The sequence below is a fragment of the Schistosoma haematobium genome, chromosome 1 (assembly GCF_000699445.3).
Source record: "Schistosoma haematobium chromosome 1, whole genome shotgun sequence".
In the NCBI taxonomy this organism is placed as follows: domain Eukaryota; kingdom Metazoa; phylum Platyhelminthes; class Trematoda; order Strigeidida; family Schistosomatidae; genus Schistosoma; species Schistosoma haematobium.
The window spans coordinates 54,965,303-54,986,569 of NC_067196.1; the positions used below are offsets into that span (position 1 = coordinate 54,965,303).

The 21,267-nt window shown below is 39.4% G+C and overlaps 2 protein-coding genes across 4 annotated transcripts in view; one reads left to right on the forward strand and one right to left on the reverse strand.

Annotated features, from left to right (window-relative positions):
* Positions 1 to 1,071: 1,071 nt before the first annotated feature.
* PSMB3 (Proteasome subunit beta type-3) lies at positions 1,072 to 7,265 on the reverse strand. The gene is made up of 6 exons (XM_051209096.1): positions 6,846 to 7,265; positions 6,627 to 6,811; positions 6,483 to 6,590; positions 6,275 to 6,452; positions 5,031 to 5,125; positions 1,072 to 1,254 (listed from the first exon to the last, which is right to left on the reverse strand). The coding sequence occupies exons 1-6, from the start codon at positions 6,846 to 6,848 to the stop codon at positions 1,206 to 1,208; spliced, it is 618 nt and encodes a 205-aa protein (XP_051074524.1). The 5' UTR covers positions 6,849 to 7,265; the 3' UTR covers positions 1,072 to 1,205.
* Positions 7,266 to 16,011: 8,746 nt separating this feature from the next.
* Positions 16,012 to 21,267, forward strand: part of NMT1_1 (glycylpeptide N-tetradecanoyltransferase) — a 51,869-nt gene continuing 46,613 nt past the window's right edge. The window contains exons 1-2 of one of the 3 annotated variants that reach the window (XM_051209098.1): positions 16,012 to 16,211; positions 17,591 to 17,834. In XM_051209098.1, the coding sequence (XP_051074525.1) occupies positions 16,191 to 16,211; positions 17,591 to 17,834 (265 nt within the window). In that variant the 5' untranslated portion in view covers positions 16,012 to 16,190. The remainder of the gene's footprint in view (positions 16,212 to 17,590; positions 17,835 to 21,267) is intronic. The other 2 variants (XM_051209099.1, XM_051209100.1) reach the window with 2 other exon arrangements.

The window sequence follows — 21,267 nt, forward strand, 5'->3', positions numbered from 1 at the left end:
ACTTTCTGTATGTGTGTCTGTAACTCATTTTTCGTCTGATTATAAATACTGAGTCACGCTTGGGTAAATCGAATCGACTCACTTGTCTTCTCCATTGCGCCATTTTGTTTTGCTTTCTGATCAACAATTGTGTGGAATACATGTATTCGCAATTCGTTCTCTTATTTGACTTATTTAATTCAGTTATCCACTAATGCGATTTAAGTGGATGACTATATACACGAGGATCGGTGGAATGTACATTTCGATAGCAAGCAGAAAACCATCTTGAAAAGAGCAAGAACAAAGATTCTAGCAGAATAACATGGATTCATTTTATTTCGTAGGTTCTCGTCATCTGCTTACAACCTGTGGTATTTAAAAGATAATAATTACATAATGGGTTTAAATTGCTTACATGAGAGGGTTTATATTGAAGAAATATTCGTAAAGTATGACATGGGTGTTTATTTCTAACCCTTTTGAACTGCTGTCACGATTACTGCTCTAGAATATTCTTTCACATTAGGTATATATTTACAATATTCAGCCTATTAATTTCATTTACACCCATGTCATACTTTACGAATATTTCTTCAATATAAACCCTCTCATGTAAGCAATTTAAACCCATTATGTAATTATTATCTTTTAAATACCACAGGTTGTAAGCAGATGACGAGAACCTACGAAATAAAATGAATCCATGTTATTCTGCTAGAATCTTTGTTCTTGCTCTTTTCAAAATGATAAAGGGAACTATGTGTATGAGAAAACCATCTACATGGAGTCAAATTTCGAGCCACTTAAGACTTACTGCTAATTTTATACTTAATTATTTTCTACCAATCGATGGGACCCGACTGATGTTCCCGTCAAGACATGTTTGTTTATACGTGGATTTCTTGAAACGGGGTAATCAGGACACTAAGTTTTAGCTTCACAATTAAACTATAAGCGTTTTCAAAATCAAACAGTCATTATTTCCTAAATTAGTGAACGGCGAATCCCAACGTTCTGATCAAAACGCGATCCTACAACAGTGATGTCTTAGAACCACTCAATACAAAGTATAAACATATAAAACCACATTAAAAATCTTTGTTTACACTGTTCTTAGAAAACTGGAAGTAAGGAAATGCAAAGTGGAAATCTGTACCACAAATTAGTGTGAATAATAAAAACAGAGTATAACAAGCAAAATATGTAACTTATATTTCATTAACCTAGTCCATACGCATTTTCAAGTCGGAAATCGTGACTGCGTCCTTTTCTCTGGAAAATTAAATAGCAAGAAAAGTATCATGATAAGTAGTAAACGACGAGACAATAAAATAATGATTTTTTTATTGTCTTCAAGAATCTGAGTGATTGGAAAATATCCAAAAGCTACTATACGTACAAACTGCAAGGAATGAGTTTTACGATCCTGAAAGGAAACATATTTCACGAGGATTTAAACTACAAAACTTAGAAGCATAGAGATCTATTTATTACTGTCTCATATGAATAAACACTACTACAGTTCAAGTTACCATGGCACATAAGTTCAAGAAAATATTAATTGAGAACCACAAAGACACTCAACGAATCCTTGATTAGCTATAAATTAATGATAGGCAGAATTACATATTTTGATGTGTGACTGTGATAATCTAATTTATTGGTGAATAACTAACTAATTAGTAGGATATTTGAAGTTTAACTCTTACAAGCATACTGATGAATACAATATACTTTCTACTTATTAGGCGTTGAAAATTTTATACATGGGACAGTTATCTGCTAAAAACCACCACTTCCCGAAATCTTGTTTCCCATCAAATACTTTTTTTGGTTTACATTTTTCGCACATTAAATTAGCTTACCTATTGGCCCCTACAGCATTAACGTTATATAGGTTCTTATGAAAGTGACGTCTTAACCAGTGGATTAAGGGTTAAACGTTTTATTACTTAAATCAATACTTTCAGCGTAGAATCTCAAAGATCCTAAGCTTGAACCTGTAATTTCACACAAAACTAACACTAACATTCTTGTGATCATTTGGCAATGGTACCCTATATGATGTAGTTATATATGTATATCGTGTTAGTTTACCTGGTGATTTATAATCTAGGTGAATAAAATCCATTTATTAGTCAGTATTAATATGGTTTGATGGGTTTCCTTAGTCCAAACAGACCGAATCCGATCGCAAACACGTGGTAAGTAGAAAAGTACGGAAATGGTTAGCCTTACTGCCAGTGACCAAGGTCACTGTCTACATATTTGTTTACATCACTCCAGTGTCATGCATATGTACACATGACTTGGGTAATACTCAATTCGTTTTTGCCTATAAACCTGCTTATGCATAGTTCCCTCACTCCGAAAAGTTGGTTGCAAAAATGATGGGGAAAGTGTATCGTTAACTGGATTAAACCATACAGTTATCCATGGTAACTACTGTTTTGTGGAAATTTGTACAATTTTCTGGCTGTGGTTTATTTTATCTTTCTAGATATTCACTAATAACTCCTGTTTTAGATTTTCATTCGGGAAAACATTTTTAACACCAATAAACTTTTGTACAAATCTGATTTGCAATCGACACCATTTTAGAAATTGTCTTAGCGCCCACGACATTGACGATCAATCTACAGCTTCTCAATATCTGATCAGCATTTAGTGACAACTAAATATTATTTTTAAATGTTTTAGATATCAAAATTTTGAGGACATGGCTAGTTACATAACAAGTACCTAGTTAAGATTTCAAACCCAGAGTATTAGAGACAACTATTGGGCTTCAAAACCGTTTTTGTCAGCAGTATGTTAAATATATGTTCAATGAGACCGTGTTTAAAACGAACACAAATGTTCTGTATACTGAAAATACTTGCATACAATTTATAACATCAGTTGCAAACACACTTGATATAAGAATACTGCGGTCGACTTCAGATAGATTATCAGGCTGGCTTCAGGCCTAGTCGTGGCTGCATCGACCACATATTCACTATTTGTCAGATCCTAGAACATACATGCTTATTGGTGTCCGACAATGGTGGTCTTTCTTCACAGCATTCGACTTGATAGACCGAGAGGTTTTGTGGCAGTGTTTGTCATTGAAAGGCGTACCTCAGAAGTACATAAACCTTGTAAAGGCTTTTTGCTCGAACACTACTAGTGGAGTCAGAGCTTATGGTGAACTGTCATCTGATTTCGCAACCTTGAGTGGTGTCCGACAAGACTGCTACTACAAATTTGTTTAATTTCATCATAGACCTACTGCTGGAAATAACGCTCTCGTCGTCTGAATTTTCAGGAATTGATCTCCTATTAGGAGATCCACTTATCGACTTAGAATACGCAGATGACATAGTCCTGTTTGGTGAAGACGCTGATTAGAAACAGTCTTTTGATAGCACTGGGCAACAATGCCTGGATGTTTGGGATGCGGTTCCCCCTCTCTTTAAATGCAAGTTGTTGCTTCAGGATTGGTCTGCGTCAACACCTGAACTAAGGATAGGCAGTGAGGTAGTCGAACGCGTTGACAACTTCACTTATCTTGAAAGTCTGATCAGCCCTATTGGATTGGTGTCTGACGAAATTTCTGTACGGATTCAAAAGGCTCGTTTGACCTTTCCCAACTTACGTCACCTATGGCGAAGGCGAATATATCTGTCTATTAAAGAACGAGTATACTGTGCAGCAGTCCGTTCTGTTCTACTTTACAGCTTCGAAATGTGCCCATTAAGAGTAAAGGGTACTAGTAAGTTACTAATGTTCGATCACATATGTCTTAAAAATATTATTCGTATTTGCTGAGATCACTGGGTAAGTAAAAGTGAGGTTAGACACAGGGGATTGTGGAATGATGGTAAACCAGTTGATGAGGTTGTGAATCCTCAAGGGTTGAGATGGTTGGGCCACGTATTACGCATGCCCGACCACCGAATACCACATCACGCAAAGCTGACTAGTGTTGGAAATGTATGGAAGTTAGGGGCAGCCATGACAAAACGTGGCATTATTCCATAAAGTCACTAACTTCTGATCTGAACCATGTTATTAGATGCAGATTACTGGGTTGGAGTTCACGCCATTATCGAAACCAGTGGTTGGAGACTCTGGGTGATATGGCTCAGAATCAATCACGGTGAGTAGGTGTGTACACTTCTCATCTTCATTTAAACCGTGAGGTTGAAATTTCTTTCTTTCTGTATTATATCCTTATATAGAATCTTTCTTTTATTTATTACTACCATCAAAGTAACTACTTCTATGAATTTGGTGTTCATCGTGTTGGGCTAATGAGGTATGGCCAATTGGACCGACGCATATATGTGCCTGGTCCTATGTTGTAGATGACTGGCCGACTGAGATCACCTAAGACATCAAAACATTTTTGGAAGCTTCTCTAACAAGAAATATTAAGTTAGTAAAAATATGATTTACTGACGGACTAATAACTGTTGTGTTCTTAGGCAAAATTTAAAACACAATAGCTGATAGCTTTTACCCTATTACAAACCAAATATAAATTGTCTATGTTTAGTTCTTAAAATGCTTAAAATTGGCAAACTTGTCTACCGTGTTACCGCAAAGTGAATAAGAGGCATGTAAGCGGAATCACAAAAAGATACTTGATCCAGATTTTACTTAAACCGTTAAGTGTTTGTTGAGCGTACTTGACGTGATTTAAGGCATAGTTAAAAATGTTTTGTATGGCTAAAAGGTATTTTCCACTCTAACCGTAATTCTAAACACTAACTCTTAACTCTAACCTTCTCAAACCGTACTCCAAACCCCAACTTTTACCCATCTATTTTAATCCAGATACTTATGCTCAGCCGTTTCGTTTGTCGTAGTAAAGTAAAAAATTCCTCATGTAAATGTTCACTAGTCATGTCGAAAATGTTTATCTGTTGAAATTTATTACTTTTTATCGTGAATCGCCACGTTACGAAATACTACTCTTTGACTGGTAAGCTGCTCAAGCTCACCAGGATAGTACTTCTTAGCAATAAGTTTCGTGTCATTTTAAAAAAAGTAATATGACTTACATTAAATAAACTCGGGCACCCCAACCAGATACAGCGTCGCGATTGAGGGCATTCAAGATGCACTGTGAAATGCACTCAAATAACTCTTTCGAATTCTGAAACAAACAACAAGAGAGGTCAGTGCTTGACTTTGATATACACGGTTGTTTCGCCTAAGTTGGAGTCTGCCAATACCGTTTTGATTACACACAATCCTAAGGAATTTTACAAGCAAACACTTATTAACAGTTGTGCAAAGCCAGTAGTACCGAGTTTTTCGAATCAGAAGCAAAGATGGATCCAGAAGTTTATTCCATATTAAGGTAGGTTGAGACTAATGGGTCAGAAACATTCAGTAGGACAGTAGTCATCGTAACCGGAGGGGGATTGTTTGACTAACTGGGATAGCGTTTTTTAATGAACCATTGTAGTACAGATGAATCCCTGGCTAATTAGACGAGTGAAGGGATAAGTTTGTTTGACTACAAAGTTCTATGCACCACAATATTTGACGAGATTGGTCCATTTTTTAGCATACCGAGTGAAATCAAGTGACAAACATTTTGCTAGGATGATATAAACAGAAAAAAGAACTGAGATAGGAGTTTAGAACCTAGGGTCATATGATTGACGGATTGGCACAAAAAGTGCAGGTTTCAAAAACGTGCCTAACAAAGTTAACTACAAAACTTGATAATTTAGAGGTATTAGACAAAGATTATAGAAGTGGTCCTAAAAGCTCCGTGTGAATAATTGGTGACTTATGAGGCCAAGTCACTTTATTTTCTTTCGCTCCACGTTAAAACAAGGAGTATATGAAAAGTAGCGTTGACACTAACAGTCATACACAATCCATCTTTCTAGATTTATTATATTCTACTTATTTAGTTAACCATTCAAAGCGTATGGGTAATTTAGACGCATCCATACGTGTGACTGGAGAGTAAATCGTGATGCACAGGAAGATGGCATTAATTCATAACTCGACACCAAAATACACTGACTCAAGTAGCTACAAAACGTAAGACTACAGAATGAGAATAAATGAATATAATAAAATAGGTAGAGGTACGGTTTAAGAAGATAAGTTTGCTCAAGTCTAGACACTACTTGCTGTTTTGAACCGAAACGTCATATCATGCATTGTGTAACAAAATGGGAGTCAAACACCTACAAAATAATCCGGTCAACTAGATGTGTTTAATGTGGATAAAACATTCACACTATAGTGAGCATGTTCAAAACTAGAAAATGAGATAACTTACCATATTATCCTCCCAAAGTGTTTCACACATCCCATACATTTGTTCTGTACACGTGCCGCTAACAACAAAATCGTTGGCCTCACATACACAGCCGATTAAGTCCATGCATGCAACGTATGGTTTGTTCGTAGTATGGTCAATACCAGCGACTACTGGCTCGACAAAGTATGGTCCAAACCTACACCTGTAACTTTATAAGTAACATTACCTGCGCTCGTAAAGCAAGTTAGATAACATGGTAGTTATAGTTTGAGGTTTGATTGTCCTATTCTCACGTAGCTCGTACATGTTTTTTCGGAAAACCAAACGCTGAAACCTGGTGGACAACATTAATAATTTTTTTAATGCTTACACTGTCTGATTATCAGTTGCCAATCCAGGAAACCCTACGTACAGCCGAGGTCCGAGAGGATAAACTTTGGTGAAGTCAGTGGAAATTGTCTGCAAATTAACTCCAAACCTAAGATCACAAGCAATAGCTGCGCAATCTTTGCCAGACATTGCAATGACAGCAGACCCATTGTGCGCTAAGATACTCTTTGAAAATATCACGAAACGAAAAGGTGATTACCATTATGAATATTAAAAAGCTTCGTTATTGAAAAGATTGGTGAGCCTGTTTATTTGAAATCGCAGTCCAACCCCACAGACAATACACTAAGCTCACAGGTAGAATCTGCCCACCTTTAGTCTGTCCTTCAAACTATCGTAGTAAAACGAATCACGAATATGTAATGTTCAGTCTTTGTTAAGCCCATTAAATATTTAGCTGTTAACGTTAGATTTGGGAATAATTTGGGTGCTGATGGAACGTGCAGTGCAGAATGAACAAGGAAGGTTAACAAGTCAAGGGACAGAGAAAAAAGTGAGTTGACAACCTTTAAGCGCTTAAAATGCATATACTACAAGAATTAGAAATGAAAAGGCATAAGGCCAATAAAATCTAGCAGTGTAGACTGGAATTTGACGGCATAATGTTTCGAGTACGTTGCATCCTCTGGATTTGAATATCTCGGCATCTGATTTTAAGAAACTAATTCCAACTGTTCTATAAAATCAACAAGGTACCTACTTTGCTTTGGCAACATGAAATAATAATAGAAGCTAGACATTTACAGTGAGGAGTGATTTCAACATAAACTAAGATTCCACATAACTCTCACTTAACGTAGGTAAACGTATCACCCAAGTAGGTGAGCGGAAGAAGGAGTAGCAGTTGTTTTGATCCTTCAGAAGCAAAAGATGTCATGGTCATTCATTTACGCACGCTGTGCAAAAGAGGAGTATTATCCTGATGATGACGGTCATGACGTTAAGCTAGGGGTTTTTGCGCACTTTTTACATGTTGTGGAAGACATTGTTTTTCGTTATTTATCAGGTATTAACAGCAATTTTTCCGTTCCATGTCAATTTTCGTAATGCTTGTGTTTGGTTCATGGCTTTTACTCCAGTTTATTAGTAGTTTGACGTATTTTTTCCTCACAACCTTGGTGAATATTTAGTCAGCCTAATATGGTTATACGTAACAATGCAAATCCAAGCAAGTGAAATTCACCATTTACCAAGTCAAAATTTGACCACAATCAGAGTTTTATGGAAAAATGAGCTCTAAGAACTTCCACATTTTATCCACCTCCCTTATTATGATGGTGGTGAATATGGATGTTGGTAGTTGTTTATTAAATGTAGGTTGAATCAATTAAGCGTTAAACTATTTGGGAATGTTATATAACTTGTTAATAAATAGCCATAGAGAGTTCCATCCATTATAAGCATCATCGGTTTTGGCTGAACTAATATATTATTATGTAACGTATCTGCGAAAGAAAAAATTATGAATAACAATTGACGTTGATAGCCTTTTCTGCCCGCTTTATGAACATATACAGGTATTGTGTGTTGGGGACGTTAGATCCCCAGAACTCATTTGGGAAAAGACCTAATTTTGTAAATTTATTTAGGACATTTGAATTTGTTTTCGTACCAAAGGCGCTCTTGTTACCTTGTTACAGGAGAACTGAAAAATTTGGCGGATCAAAATCTTTTTATCGTATATTATTAATTTATTGTGTTTTTGGGTGTATCTGTTTTACTTAACTTTGGAGCTTGCTTGTTTATATCATTATTTCGGACATTTTGGTTTCCCTTTGTCGTTGGTTTGGTATTTGGTAGTTTTGCTCCGGGAACCTACAAAATTGAAGGTTTGTTTTGTAATTGTTATAATTATTGTTGTTAGAACGACATTTGGGTAGACTATTTTTAAATCGCGAATAAACTTTGGTATCTGAATCGGAATTTGGTTCTATTGTTAATTTGGGTTCGTGAATTGAGAATAGATCGACATACCGTACTTCAGTAAAGGGAACGAGCAAAAACTTGGACGTGACAACCTTCATGTCGTATTTCACTATGGAAAATACTTTAAATGCTATTGGTGCGTCGCGTCTTTTAGTATGCTATTTGGCAACTCTCCCCAAAGACGGTTTTGAACTGTATATATACGTTTTGAATTGTGTTTGTTGTTATCGCTCGTTTCTGGCTGTTTGTAGAATATACTTCCGCATTCCAAACTTGGACTTCTCGCTTTAGTTAGCGGGGCTGGGACGCATCAATAGCTAGCTTACTGGTCTTTGGTCACCGAGCCTTGTTTCTCGTTCACAGATTAGGTGAACTCGTGATAGCTGCAACCCTAGCACTGTGTATAACATTTTTGTTAGTGCCACATAAATTAGTCACATATTCTCCATAACTAATGCGATGCGCGTTTGTTTTGATCATGTCTAAACCATGTTCTAATGCATGTTGACGAGCAATGTCTAAATGGCGCTTACTAGTTTCTTTGTTAACATCAAAATACTAGGTGAAATTCTGGAAGAGTTGCAACTGAAAACCGACCGACTCGAAAAACAACTCGGGAAACTTCCAAGCCGGCACGTGTTAACGGCAACCGTAGCCGGCGAACATAGCCGTCTGTTATACGTCACAGATGTGACTACGAGAGTTCGCTACCTCGTCGACACTGGCGCAGAAGTTAGCGTTCTCCCACAGAGTTCTAACGACCGGCTTTACGAATCGGCTTTAAACTTACAGGCGGCAAACGGAAGGTCTATCGCTACGTATGGCAAAAGGTACGTTTACCTTAACGTGGGTTTACGCAAACCCATTCACTGGATCTTCGTTGTTGCAGATGTTTCTATGCCAATCATTGGAATGGACCTTCTACAACACCATAATCTAATCATCAATACGCGCAAACGGAGGCTAGTAGACAGAAACACTAATCTATTCGCTTGCGTAACTTCTTTTTCTGGTTGCAGATTATCCCCAGTCACAATTAAGCATACGATAGACCCACTTTATCAACCACTACTCGATAAGTATCCTGGAATACACCAAATTCAACCGGCATTGCCATGTGTAACCAGCAACGTTACACATCACATCACGACTACAGGACCACCTGTATTCTCTAAAGCATGACGACTAGCCCCCAAAAAGCTAACGTTGGCGAAAAACGAGTTCGACCACATGATAGAATTAGGTATCATACGACTGTCACATAGCCCATATGCATCTCCGTTGCACGTGGTCCCTAAAAAGGACAGCAATGATTTAACAGCTACCTTGAAAGGTACAACTGTCTTTTCGAAAATCGACTTGGTTAAAGCGTATAACCAAATCCCTATGGCTACTGACGACATACCGAAAACAGCTATCATAACTCCCGTCGGACTCTATGAATTTTTGCGAATGCCTTTCGGTCTAAGAAATGCTGCTCAGACATTCCAAAGATTCATAGACGACGTTTTTCGAGGTCTCAACTTCGTACACGCGTATGTTGACGACTACCTAATCGCAAGTCCGGACAGAGAATCACATCTCAAGCATCTTGATCTTGTTTTCGAACGACTACAAAAACATGGCATTACTGTAAACGTTCAGAAATGCCAAATCGGAACCGACTCGTTAGACTTCCTAGGACACACTATAGATGCTCAAGGCATTCAACCCCTTAGGACCAAAGTGGCGGCCATTCTGGATTACCCAGAACCGACCACGATCAAGCAACTACGAACGTTTAACGGCCTTGTAAGTTTCTATAAACGATTCATACCTAAATGCGCGTTACTCATGAAACCACTTACCGACCAACTTCGTGGAAATGCAAAATCCATTAATTTGAACGACACAGCACGAAAAGCATTCTCCACAATTAAGGAACTTATCGCTAATGCAACAATGCCTGCTAATCAGGACACCGAAGCACCCATTAGTATCGCAGTAGACGCATCCGACTCCACAATCAGAGGAGTCTTACAACAATGGGTTAACAACTTCTGGCGACCTTTGGCATTTTTCTCTAGACGGTTGCTAGACACCGAATCGAGGTACAGCATATTCGGTAGGGAACTCCTAGCTATGTACTGTGCTGTACGGCATTTTCAACATTATATCGAAGGTCGTGAATTCACCCTTTTCACTGACCATAAACCTCTTACTTTCTCCTTAAACTCCTCTTTAGACAAGTACTCATCACGTGAGTCTCGACAACTGGACTACATTTCGCAGTTTACTTCGGATATTCAACACATTTCTGGAGCAAACAATGTAGTTGCAGACGCCCTATCTCACACAACTTCCTTGAACAGTTTCCAAGTAATCGAGCTTCTTAAACTCGCCGAGCTTCAAAAAGAAGAAACTGATCTTCAGCACGAGTTATCGACCACAACCCTCAAGCTATGCATCAAACGGATGGAAACAGTTAAGGAAACCTTACTTTATGACACATCTACAGGTGAGGATCGCCCAATTGAGCCGAAGCGTTATCGACGCAAAGTCTTCAATACGTTGCACAAACTTTCTCGTCCAGGTGTTCGTGCAACCATCAAACGTATAGCAGAACGGTTTTGCTGGCCTGGCATGAATAAAGACGTGAGGGAGTGGGCACGCCCCTGTGTAAGCTGCCAAAAATCTAAGGTTATTAGACACAACAAATTTCCCTCAGGCTCATTTAAAACTCCCGATGCTCGTTTCGACCATGTTCATTTGGATTTGGTAGGACCTTTACCAGATTCAAATGGATACTCTTACCTCTTAACCTGCGTAGACCGTTTCACCCGATGGCCAGAAGCAGTACATATCAAGGACATTACTGCTGAAACAGTGGCCCGCGCCTTCGTCGAACGATGGGTAGCAAACTTCGGCTGCCCTTCAACCATCACTACAGATCGCGGACGTCAGTTCGAATCTGAACTTTTCCGTCGTCTGACCGCACTTTTATGAATCACTCGCTTCCGAACGACTGCCTACCACCCACAAGCGAACGGGTTGGTAGAACGCTTCCACCGACAAATAAAAGCTTCACTATCAGCTGCAAACGTTTCACAGTGGACCAACGCTCTTCCACTCGTCTTACTAGGTATTCACAATGCAATGAAAGCTGACACTGGATACATTGCGGCTCAACTCGTTTATGGAACGGCACTTCGAGTTCCAGGAGAATTCGTGGATCCTTCATCCTCTTCAATGAATATGGATCTAACCTCCTACGCGAACAGGCTTACAAACTCAATGCGTTCAGTTAAACCTGCTTCCACTCGACCGCAATCAACTGATGTTTTCGTCCAACCTGACTTACGATATAGTACACACGTCTTTGTTCGTCGAGACTCACATCGACGACCTTTCGAATCAGCATACGAAGGACCTTTCAAAGTTCTTCAACGCGAACCGAAGTACTATATATTCGATAAGAACGGAACCAACGATAGCATCAGCATCAATCGCCTCAAAGCAGCGTATTTAGAAGGAAATCCTATCTACGTCGATTTTCCTTCGGTACAATCGAACGACGCGACTCCGACACTTGTTATACCTCATCCGACAACCAACATGCACGATGATACTTCGACAGTATCATAAAATAAACTTAAAACAACGCGTTCTGGAAGAAGAGTAAGATTTCCAGAACATTTAAATGACTACTGCACGTAAGACACTAGTTAACATTTTGTTTCATCTCCGTTTTTCATGGCATTATATGTAATATTAAAAAATTTTTAGATGCTTATATTTATATATATTTATCATTTAGCTAAAATGTATATTAAAAATATTTTTTGAAAAAATATTTTGTAAAAATCGTTTTTACGTTATTAACCTTTTTTCGCTCATTTTGTGTCTTAAAGCGCGAACGAGTTTATTTCGACATGCACTTACATTTTCTTTTTTTCTTTTCCAGGACGGCTGGAAAAGACGATGAGGTTTACGAGGAACCAAAATTTTGATTGTAAATTATTTTCTTACTATATTGTATTTCATGGTCCCTTATAGTAAGGAAAGACGACCAGATGCTGTTAAACCTAGCAAGCTATCAGAAGAGTGTTTACCAACGACATACTCGTTGGGTTTAAACTTCTGGCTGGCCACGTCTTAGGATCACCACTGCCCCATTAGGGGAGTGATCTGTGGCGGTAAATAAATCCCAAAAATAATTAGCTCTGTAACTCTTCGACATTGGATGCTGACCACATGTTTCAATGGACTCACCTAGCTGAAGGCGCTCGGTCATGCATCCACACCAGAGCACGTGTGGGAATGCCGTGCTCAACATCTACTGCAATCGCTAGCCAGATTAGATCAGACGATTCTCGATATATTGACAGTCAACAAATATATCTTCCGATCTCCTCGATTCTGTTTTTTGGTTTCTCTTGGTGGGTACGAGTTATATTACAAGGTATTACTGGTTAAAGCGTTGTCAAACATTGAATACCTGTGCCATCTTCAACACTTATCCTGTTGGCTGCATTTACTTATAGAATTTTATACTGATAACGAAGTTTAACAGTTTTTTAACGACTGATTCCTTGTTTTTCAAAACTGCATGAAGCTGGAAAGACGTCATATGTTTCTGATATGCAAATCTTGGCTTCCGTCAACTAATTGAAAGGCCCGAACTTTTCTAATAATCATGTCTATGACAGTGAACAAATTAGCGAATTTATATATATGGAGGATTATGTGGAGAAACAACTTACATTTTGACGAGTACTGTGTTTTATATTGACTACTTCCACGTCTGTGCGTTTTATGACTTATTTATATATAAATCTAACAACCATACAGTATTTTGCGTAGTAACTCGTGTTAGTAGTCTAGTTCGGTAATAGTACTACTTTGAGAATAGATCTAATCCTTATCTGTAAGATCATGCGTGGAAATCCAAATCGATAGAGTGCTACAAGTTTTCCTAACGAAACTGGTACTTATAAAGCAGGCGTATCGTTGTTTTCAATTTTCACAAGTAGTTACCAGTTAAAACTATCGGTATATCTAACCATGAAACTATGAAGACTAGATTAAAAATTGTGCAAAAGTCCAGTGATGCAACATTACTACAACATTTGATGCGGAAGAATCAGTTTACAAGTTGTATATATAGTTTAGTTAAAAATACTACTACGAAGAACTTCTTATAGTAAACAGTTCCTGTCACGTCTCCACACTGTTATATTTCGATCCATATTTTCTATCGTAAAGAATACTACACAAAGACAACCGTTATAGGAACCACATTATTGCCTACTTATTGATGATTCTTAAGTAAAAATTGACTTCCCTGAATCTACACATTCTGTTTGCTTCGTCTGGGTGGTGAAATCGTTGTTACTATGGAAGGTGTAAGTGTTATCTATCTTTCATTGACTGCAATGTCTACGAACATGATGAACTATACAGTTTATATTTTTTAATTGATCGAGCTTACCCGTAAGAGTTCATCTTCTTATGTAAGCCAGAAGCGTAGGACGGCCGGGACACCGGCTTGTCCCAATTTATCCACGATTCAGGTGACATCTGCACGCAACACGTTTTCCTCCCAGGCGAGCAGAACGGGACCAAAATTTACCCAGAACGGAAGAAATGTTCTCTGAAATGGGGAGACTGGGAAGTTATGAAGCAACAATCGATCCAACGTGTGCACTACGAGATGGAGAGAGCTAAATCAACGTCCATCGCAATGATCTTGTGTTTTTGTTGCAGCAAGAGACCACTTTAATATGAAAACACGTGATATCCATGCAGCCCAACGGACTCACAAAGAACCCTCAGCATTTGAAATACCGAATGACCACCTCTTGTGAAGCAGTTCAAGGTCACTGAAACGGAACCGCGGACAGCTTTAAAAGGGTCTGATGTTTTTAACGTGCCCTTGAAGTCACCAACTTCTGATCTGAACCATGTTATTAGATGCAGATTACTGGGTTGGAGTTCACGCCATTATCGAAACCAGTGGTTGGAGACTCTGGGTGATATGGCTCAGAATCAATCACGGTGAGTAGGTGTGTACACTTCTCATCTTCATTTAAACCGTGAGGTTGAAATTTCTTTCTTTCTGTATTATATCCTTATATAGAATCTTTCTTTTATTTATTACTACCATCAAAGTAACTACTTCTATGAATTTGGTGTTCATCGTGTTGGGCTAATGAGGTATGGCCAATTGGACCGACGCATATATGTGCCTGGTCCTATGTTGTAGCTGACTGACTGTTACAATATAAGTGGTATCTGAAATAACAAAATGATCTCGGTTATTATGAAATGAATGTTATTTGTAAGCTGCTCTCTGAGATAACATCGACAAATCAGTTCACTTGATTATCGAAGGTTCCTCTACAGCTGGTGGCACCAACGGCGTAGTGAGGATGATTCTATTAGCTAGTATTATTTGAAAACAATCCGGCACAAGACTCCAACTTAGTGTAGGATAACCTAAAAGAATGTAATAGCACTATCACGACTTTCAGTCAAAGGCTGTGGCCAATAAAGCAGAAGAGCGGACGGCTGAGATAGCGCTTTTTTCTCAACAATCGCGGTAGTGTGTATGTATAATAAGAAACAATTATATCTGTTTCTTTACGCATGATAAAGAGGGATAAAAGATATTGAATATAAATAAGGCTACAGCTGAAGTGTGACGAACAAAATAATGAGGTCTCTATTTTGTCGTTACAGAAATCATTGAATAAACTTGTCGCATGATCAGTCATATCGGAATTCAGAAATGAAGTGGCATGAAGATATATTTGATAGGCTATCGGTATGTCGAAGGGGGTTTGGTCTAAGGTGGCTAACAGTTGAAACGGATACGCAGCACGTCGTAACCACTCGTGATCTTGTAGCGCGGTGTCGAGTCGAGATTGATTATGAACACCGCTACCAAGGAAAGCGTGCCAGGATATCCATAAAATCCCCCGGAAGCCAAATATCAGAAGGCAGTTAATGGACCAAGTCAAGATATATTTGCTGGCGATCTCGTGGTATCGAGAGAATACCGTGATCGTGCCAGGATACAAGCTTGGTTTCTGAGCCTAACTGGATTTGCGCGAGGTCACAATCGAAATATTATGAACGTTTTTAGCACAGTTAAACAAAGAGCACATTAAAACAGTCACTGGTACAATTGGTTATAATAATTGTTTTCATTAAACCAATCGTGCTCTCGCGATAAAAGTAAGTCACAACAATCTATTGCGGATTCGTGACCGTGTGCCTTCAGCTAGGTTTGTCTAGTGAAATTAATGGAGTCAGCATCAGTGTTGAAAAATTGCATAATCAATAACTTTAATGATTTATTCGCTGTTACAAAATCATCTTCATAGTCTTCCAGAAAGGTTTGGAAACAATGAACTCATTAACTCAGAGTAAGATTCCGTTTCTACATTGAACAGTCAGCGCATTGAACACCGTACCTGGTTCCGGCCCTACTGACGAATTTTTTAATAGGAAACGTGACCTCTAGGGAAGTACTTAATTCAAGAAATGGCACAGGTCAACTGACTTACTATCCTTACTACTTGGTCTCATTTAGACTTCGCGGGCTTCGTGACTGTGCGTTACGACCCGCAGTAACATGACTGACACACCTGAGGAAGTAAGTTTGACGATGGCTCTTTGCCATTTGCGTAATCAGTACTGTTAAATATCACACAAAACGTAACTTCACAAGAAAGGAACAATTGTTTGCAAAGGTGTACATCAAAATAATCTAACTGCTTTAATCACACCCACTCTCCCTATTTTGGGCAAAATTCTGTCCGTTTTGGGTAAATCTAGGAGAAATCACAATAGGAAACTTTGGGGAAATGGCACAAAATCCCCAAAATGTTTGAATGAATTTCGGTTTTCCCTCATATTTCCACAGAATCTTATAACACTTTGGGGGTTTTTCCCCGAAATTTACCCAGAGTTCCCCAAAATGGTACCTGGCAGTGATGGAAAGTCATTTACATACTTAGTTTCATAAAGTAGAAGTTAGACATCTATATGAGTTCTAATTTTGGCGATGAAAATCTATTCAAGGCAAGCTAATTTCGTGTTTTTATAATAGAAATGAAAGACTGCATGATATCATGTATTTTTTTCAAGAATTCACTTCTGTCTAAGGGAAGCTCAACATTCCGCCCCGTAATTGTTCTGTTAGACACCGTCATTCCATTATGTAGTCTCCCTATTTTTCATTAGAATCGTTTCGCAGTCAAATAAGCTCCAAGATACTGACCCTTAGTGGCACTCAAGTCAATCATATTTGTCTGTGAGTCTTATTTCAAGCATTTGAGAAAACAAGTATCTTTTAACCGGGGTTTTTTGGGTGACGGTAAAAAGAAGATAGCGTACATCTGAAATATCTTAGCCCTCGGAATATCCATTCAATTCCATTCTGTTAGGCAGGGGGACTTGCAGTGCGTGTATTCATCCGAGGCATCTCAAGAAAAACGGGAACCTACAAATTCACAGGTCTCATAGTATTCCTTTCACTCGTTAAGTGTCCATTTACGTAAAAAACATGCTTTCGTAGTACTTCGTAGATAAGTTCTTACAATGAAAGCGTTTATAAAGAACTACCAGTGGATTGTTACCCATCACGTGGGTTAAAAATTCCATACTTGTTTTCACCTGGCTGTAGTGAATCTTATATTTAGTTATGGCTGAATGTACGACTTGAAGAATTTGTGTCGACTGATTGATGCCACTTGTCATTTCAGCGTATACCATAGGATAATGGTAAAGGTCACTTTAAACTTATTACTTGCAAACTCATTCGATACTTCATCATTCTCGAGTTTGCGCTCCAACGTCTAATATTTTATATCACTTTTCGTTGAAAATTCGTTAGCCAGACTGTTTGGCTAGTATCTGCGCGATTATCATGACCTGTAGTTGAAGATGTTGAATGATATGGTTCAAAATCGGTTGAAATGACGTGGGCCTGCATTTCCTTAAACAATTTATATCTTTGTGTTTTCTTTACAGTCTTCAAAAAGCAAAATGAAAAAACCAGCTAATACAACTGATGTGTCGGATAGTTCTAACTCACTTCCTAATACTGATAAATCTTTGTCATCTGGACAATCCCCAAACGGGATTAATGAGAAGCTTTTAAAGCAACTCACCAACGTCATGTTGGTCTCTGGATCTGGTAGTTCTAGTGGTGTGACAGAGAAGAAGTCTAAAAATGACTATCGATTCTGGAGAACACAGCCAGTTCCTGACCTCAGTAAGTTACATTTTCACTTCTTTACTGATAAGTATTTTAGTTTTTCAATGTTCTAAGATCACTTGATCTAGTTGTGTAACCTTACGCATATATGATGTAGATCGTTTAAATGAATAAAAACTACTATTAATAAACATTCAGAACATCACAATGCTGAATATGAAACTAATAACACTGACGTCTATGTAAAATAGTACGGCAAAACTTATATCCCAGTTTGTAGATGATTGGTCAGTCAGTCAGTAACAACGTAGAACTTCGTACATACGTACATCAGTTCGAGTTGCCACACCACATTAGCACAGAAATGCAGTGGTCTATTCAAATCCCGTAGTGCTAGATGTAGTAAAATTATAAGCTGTTATCAGAAAAAATTAGGGTTTGAAGATGTTATTCAAGGAGTATAATCCAGTGAAATAAATTTGGAGAAAGAAAAAAGGAAGGGACATGAAGAATTCAGAAGATTAGAATTTGGGAGAACACAAAGAGTGGATGCACCTGCGCCATTGCAAACGATTTGGAGCCATGTCATTCAGGGTCTCTAACCGTCGGTTGCTATCGTCTCGCGGTCCCCAACCAGGTAGGAAATTGTTATCTCTAAAAGCACGTCAACGACAAAGTTAAACAAGAATGGAGAGAGTGGACAACCCTGACAAACACCACTTGGTGTAATCAATACTGATGACAGTTCACCATAAGCTCTCACTCGACCAGTTGTGTTCGAGTAGAGAGTCTTTACAAGGTTAATGTACTTCTTTGGTACTCCTTTCAGTGACAAACACTGCCATAGAATCTCAAGATCAACAGAGTCAAATGCCGCCTTAAGGTCGAGAAATACTACGATTGTGGGGCGTCTGAATGTTTGTCTATGTTCTAGGACCTGATGTAGTGTGAATATCTGGTTTATACAACCACGTCCAGGTCAAAAACCAGCCTGGTTTTCTCTAGTCTGCTCTTCACGAGCTTTGGTTAGGCGTCAAAGTATTATGGAAGCTAATATTTTAGACACTATATTAGTCAAACTGATTCCTCTGTGATTGTCACAAGAGGACTTTTGTCCTTTCTTATAGACTGACACAATCAGTGATTGAGACTAGCCAGATGGGATTACGTCCAGTTCCCGAATTCTATCTAAGACCTCAGTCAATCTCACTTCTAATACTGGACCACCATCCTTAAAAATCTCAGGAGTAAACCTGTCAGGGTCTGCTGCTCTACCACGCTCCAGATTTCCTATAGCTTTTTCAACTTCCTCAAGAGTCAGAGGGCCTACACTAACTTGCCATTCAGGTCGATTGGAGATCGTGGGAAACCGAAGTGTATCTGAAGTCCAGTTGAACTGATCCCTAAAGTGTTCTGCTCATCGATTCAATCTCCTGGATTGAGAATGTATAATATGTCCATTTTCTCTGAGGTTGTTTCGCTGACAGTCGTGTTCCTAATGCCGGTTTCCTTAACAAGCCTGAACAGTTGTCTGCTATTACCTATTGCCATTGCCTTTTCCATCTCTCTTGCTTTCGCTACCCACCACTGTTCACGATCATTGCGTAGGCCTCTTGTGAGCTTGCGCCTAAGCTGACTCCGCTCTTCGTTATGTTCAGAGCCAGATGGGATGAGTTTTCGAGCATCTATCAGCGGGGTAGATGCTGCTGAGATCCAGTGTTTCTCTCTAACTTGTGGTCTACCGTACTAGCAGATATCACTGCTGTTTCCACGTCTTTTCGTATGTCATTCCACGCTGCCTCGGGGTGGGCATCACTTACATGGGTGCCTAACCTTTTCTAGTTGTTCCTGAAATATACTCTTAGCTTGACTTTCATTAAGTAGGGCCCTAAGACGTTTCCTTGCAGCGTCTTTCTTACGTTCAGTAAGACGCAGACAAATACACGCTCGCACTAGAACATAATCTGAATCTAAGCATGTGCTCCAGAATGAGCGACAGTCTTCTATCGAGCCCCTGCATCGGTGACTGATAGCTATGTGATATATTTGGGTCCAACGTTGGGACGAATTAGTGGGGTCGCCATGTCAAAATATGTTTTTCCTTATGCTTACAGTTAGTATTTGCAAGGAACAGGCGGTTATCTGAGCATAGCTGCAACGGACGGTCACCGTTATCTGTCCCTTGAGCCACGACACTATAAGATCCACCCAGGTGTCTTTCCTTTTCGCTTAGTTTACCCACTTGAGCATTGAAGTCACCAGCCAACATTACTACATCGGAGCGCGTAGATTTTTGGAGAAGGTTGGGAAGCTTTCTGTAAAACTAATCTTTTACATCATCTGAGATGCAGTCAGTGGGAGAATAGGCAGAGACGACGAAGAGGCAACGACGAGTGTCCCTAGCTTTCGGAGTCCTTACTGTTCCGTTTAGTCAGACAGTGCACAAACGACTGTCTACTGGGATCCAGTCTAAGAGAGCTAGTTCTGCCCTAGAACTCAATGCTATACCTACGCCAGCGAGGCCACGGGAAACAGCATCAGGGTTTCCAGATACATGAAGCGTGAATCGAGCTGGTTCTTTATTTTGACATGGTGAGGTCAAATGAATGACACTGCTCGGATCCTGTATGCGCGTTTCGGAGACGCAGCACACATCGATGGTGCGAGATTCTAAAGTCCTAGCTAAGGAAGCCTGTTGTTCCATTTGGCACAGTGTTCGGACTTTAAAAGCTCGTACGTGTAGTTTAGAGCGTGGTTTCAGGAGACCAGGAATGACGTTCCGCGTACTCGAATCGTTTGCTCTAACGGTGCGAGGTGATAAAGAGACTTGAGAAGGGTTAGTCGTGAGGTTAAGAGAGTTATTAGGAGGTGTAGGAAGGATTTGAATGTGACCAACTTGCTGTCGTGCGCTATTACGGGTATGAGGGCTGATATCACTTCCCGGCTGCCCACACCGTGGAAGGGTATTTTTGAGGAACCGGAAAAGGAAATCGGATTAGTGTTGGTCTTAACAACCTGTGAGCGTGACCCCAGAGCCCAAGGGACAACTGCTTGAGGCCGGTCGCGCACGGCCATTTCGTGGGAGGTTTTTAATGTGCTAGCTCCGTTCTTCAAAGGGCCTTACCGCCGGAGACGGAAATCCGCGATGCATAGTGAGGTGTGACATTTTTAGGGTCAAGCTTTTCTAACCCCTTCCTTCATTGTGAGAAGGCAGCATCTCTGCAGATGCTGGTTGTCCGAAGGAAACAGCTTACTGCTGCCACACCCCTCTACAGCCAGCAGTACGGCTTCACCCTCAGACCTTGAGTTGCTGCTTTTAGTCTTACCGTTCTCCAATCGACCTGCCTGACGTGGTAGAACCTACAGGAACATATGTCCAAGCCAGTATAGCTCGGTTGGGTTATCACGATAGGAAAGCTCGACCACCACGTCAAGGTAGCAGCTACGGTCGGGAAAGATCGAATTGTAGATAGTGCTCGAAATATCAGTA

Bases quoted from the DNA above. Each gene is read 5' to 3' on its own strand.
- PSMB3 (XM_051209096.1), bottom strand. The intron at 6,453-6,482 runs GTAATGTTACTT...TTACAGGTGTAG, and splicing joins AACTTGCTTTACGAGCGCAG to GTTTGGACCATACTTTGTCG. The intron at 5,126-6,274 runs GTAAGTTATCTC...TGTTTGTTTCAG, and splicing joins CACTTTGGGAGGATAATATG to AATTCGAAAGAGTTATTTGA.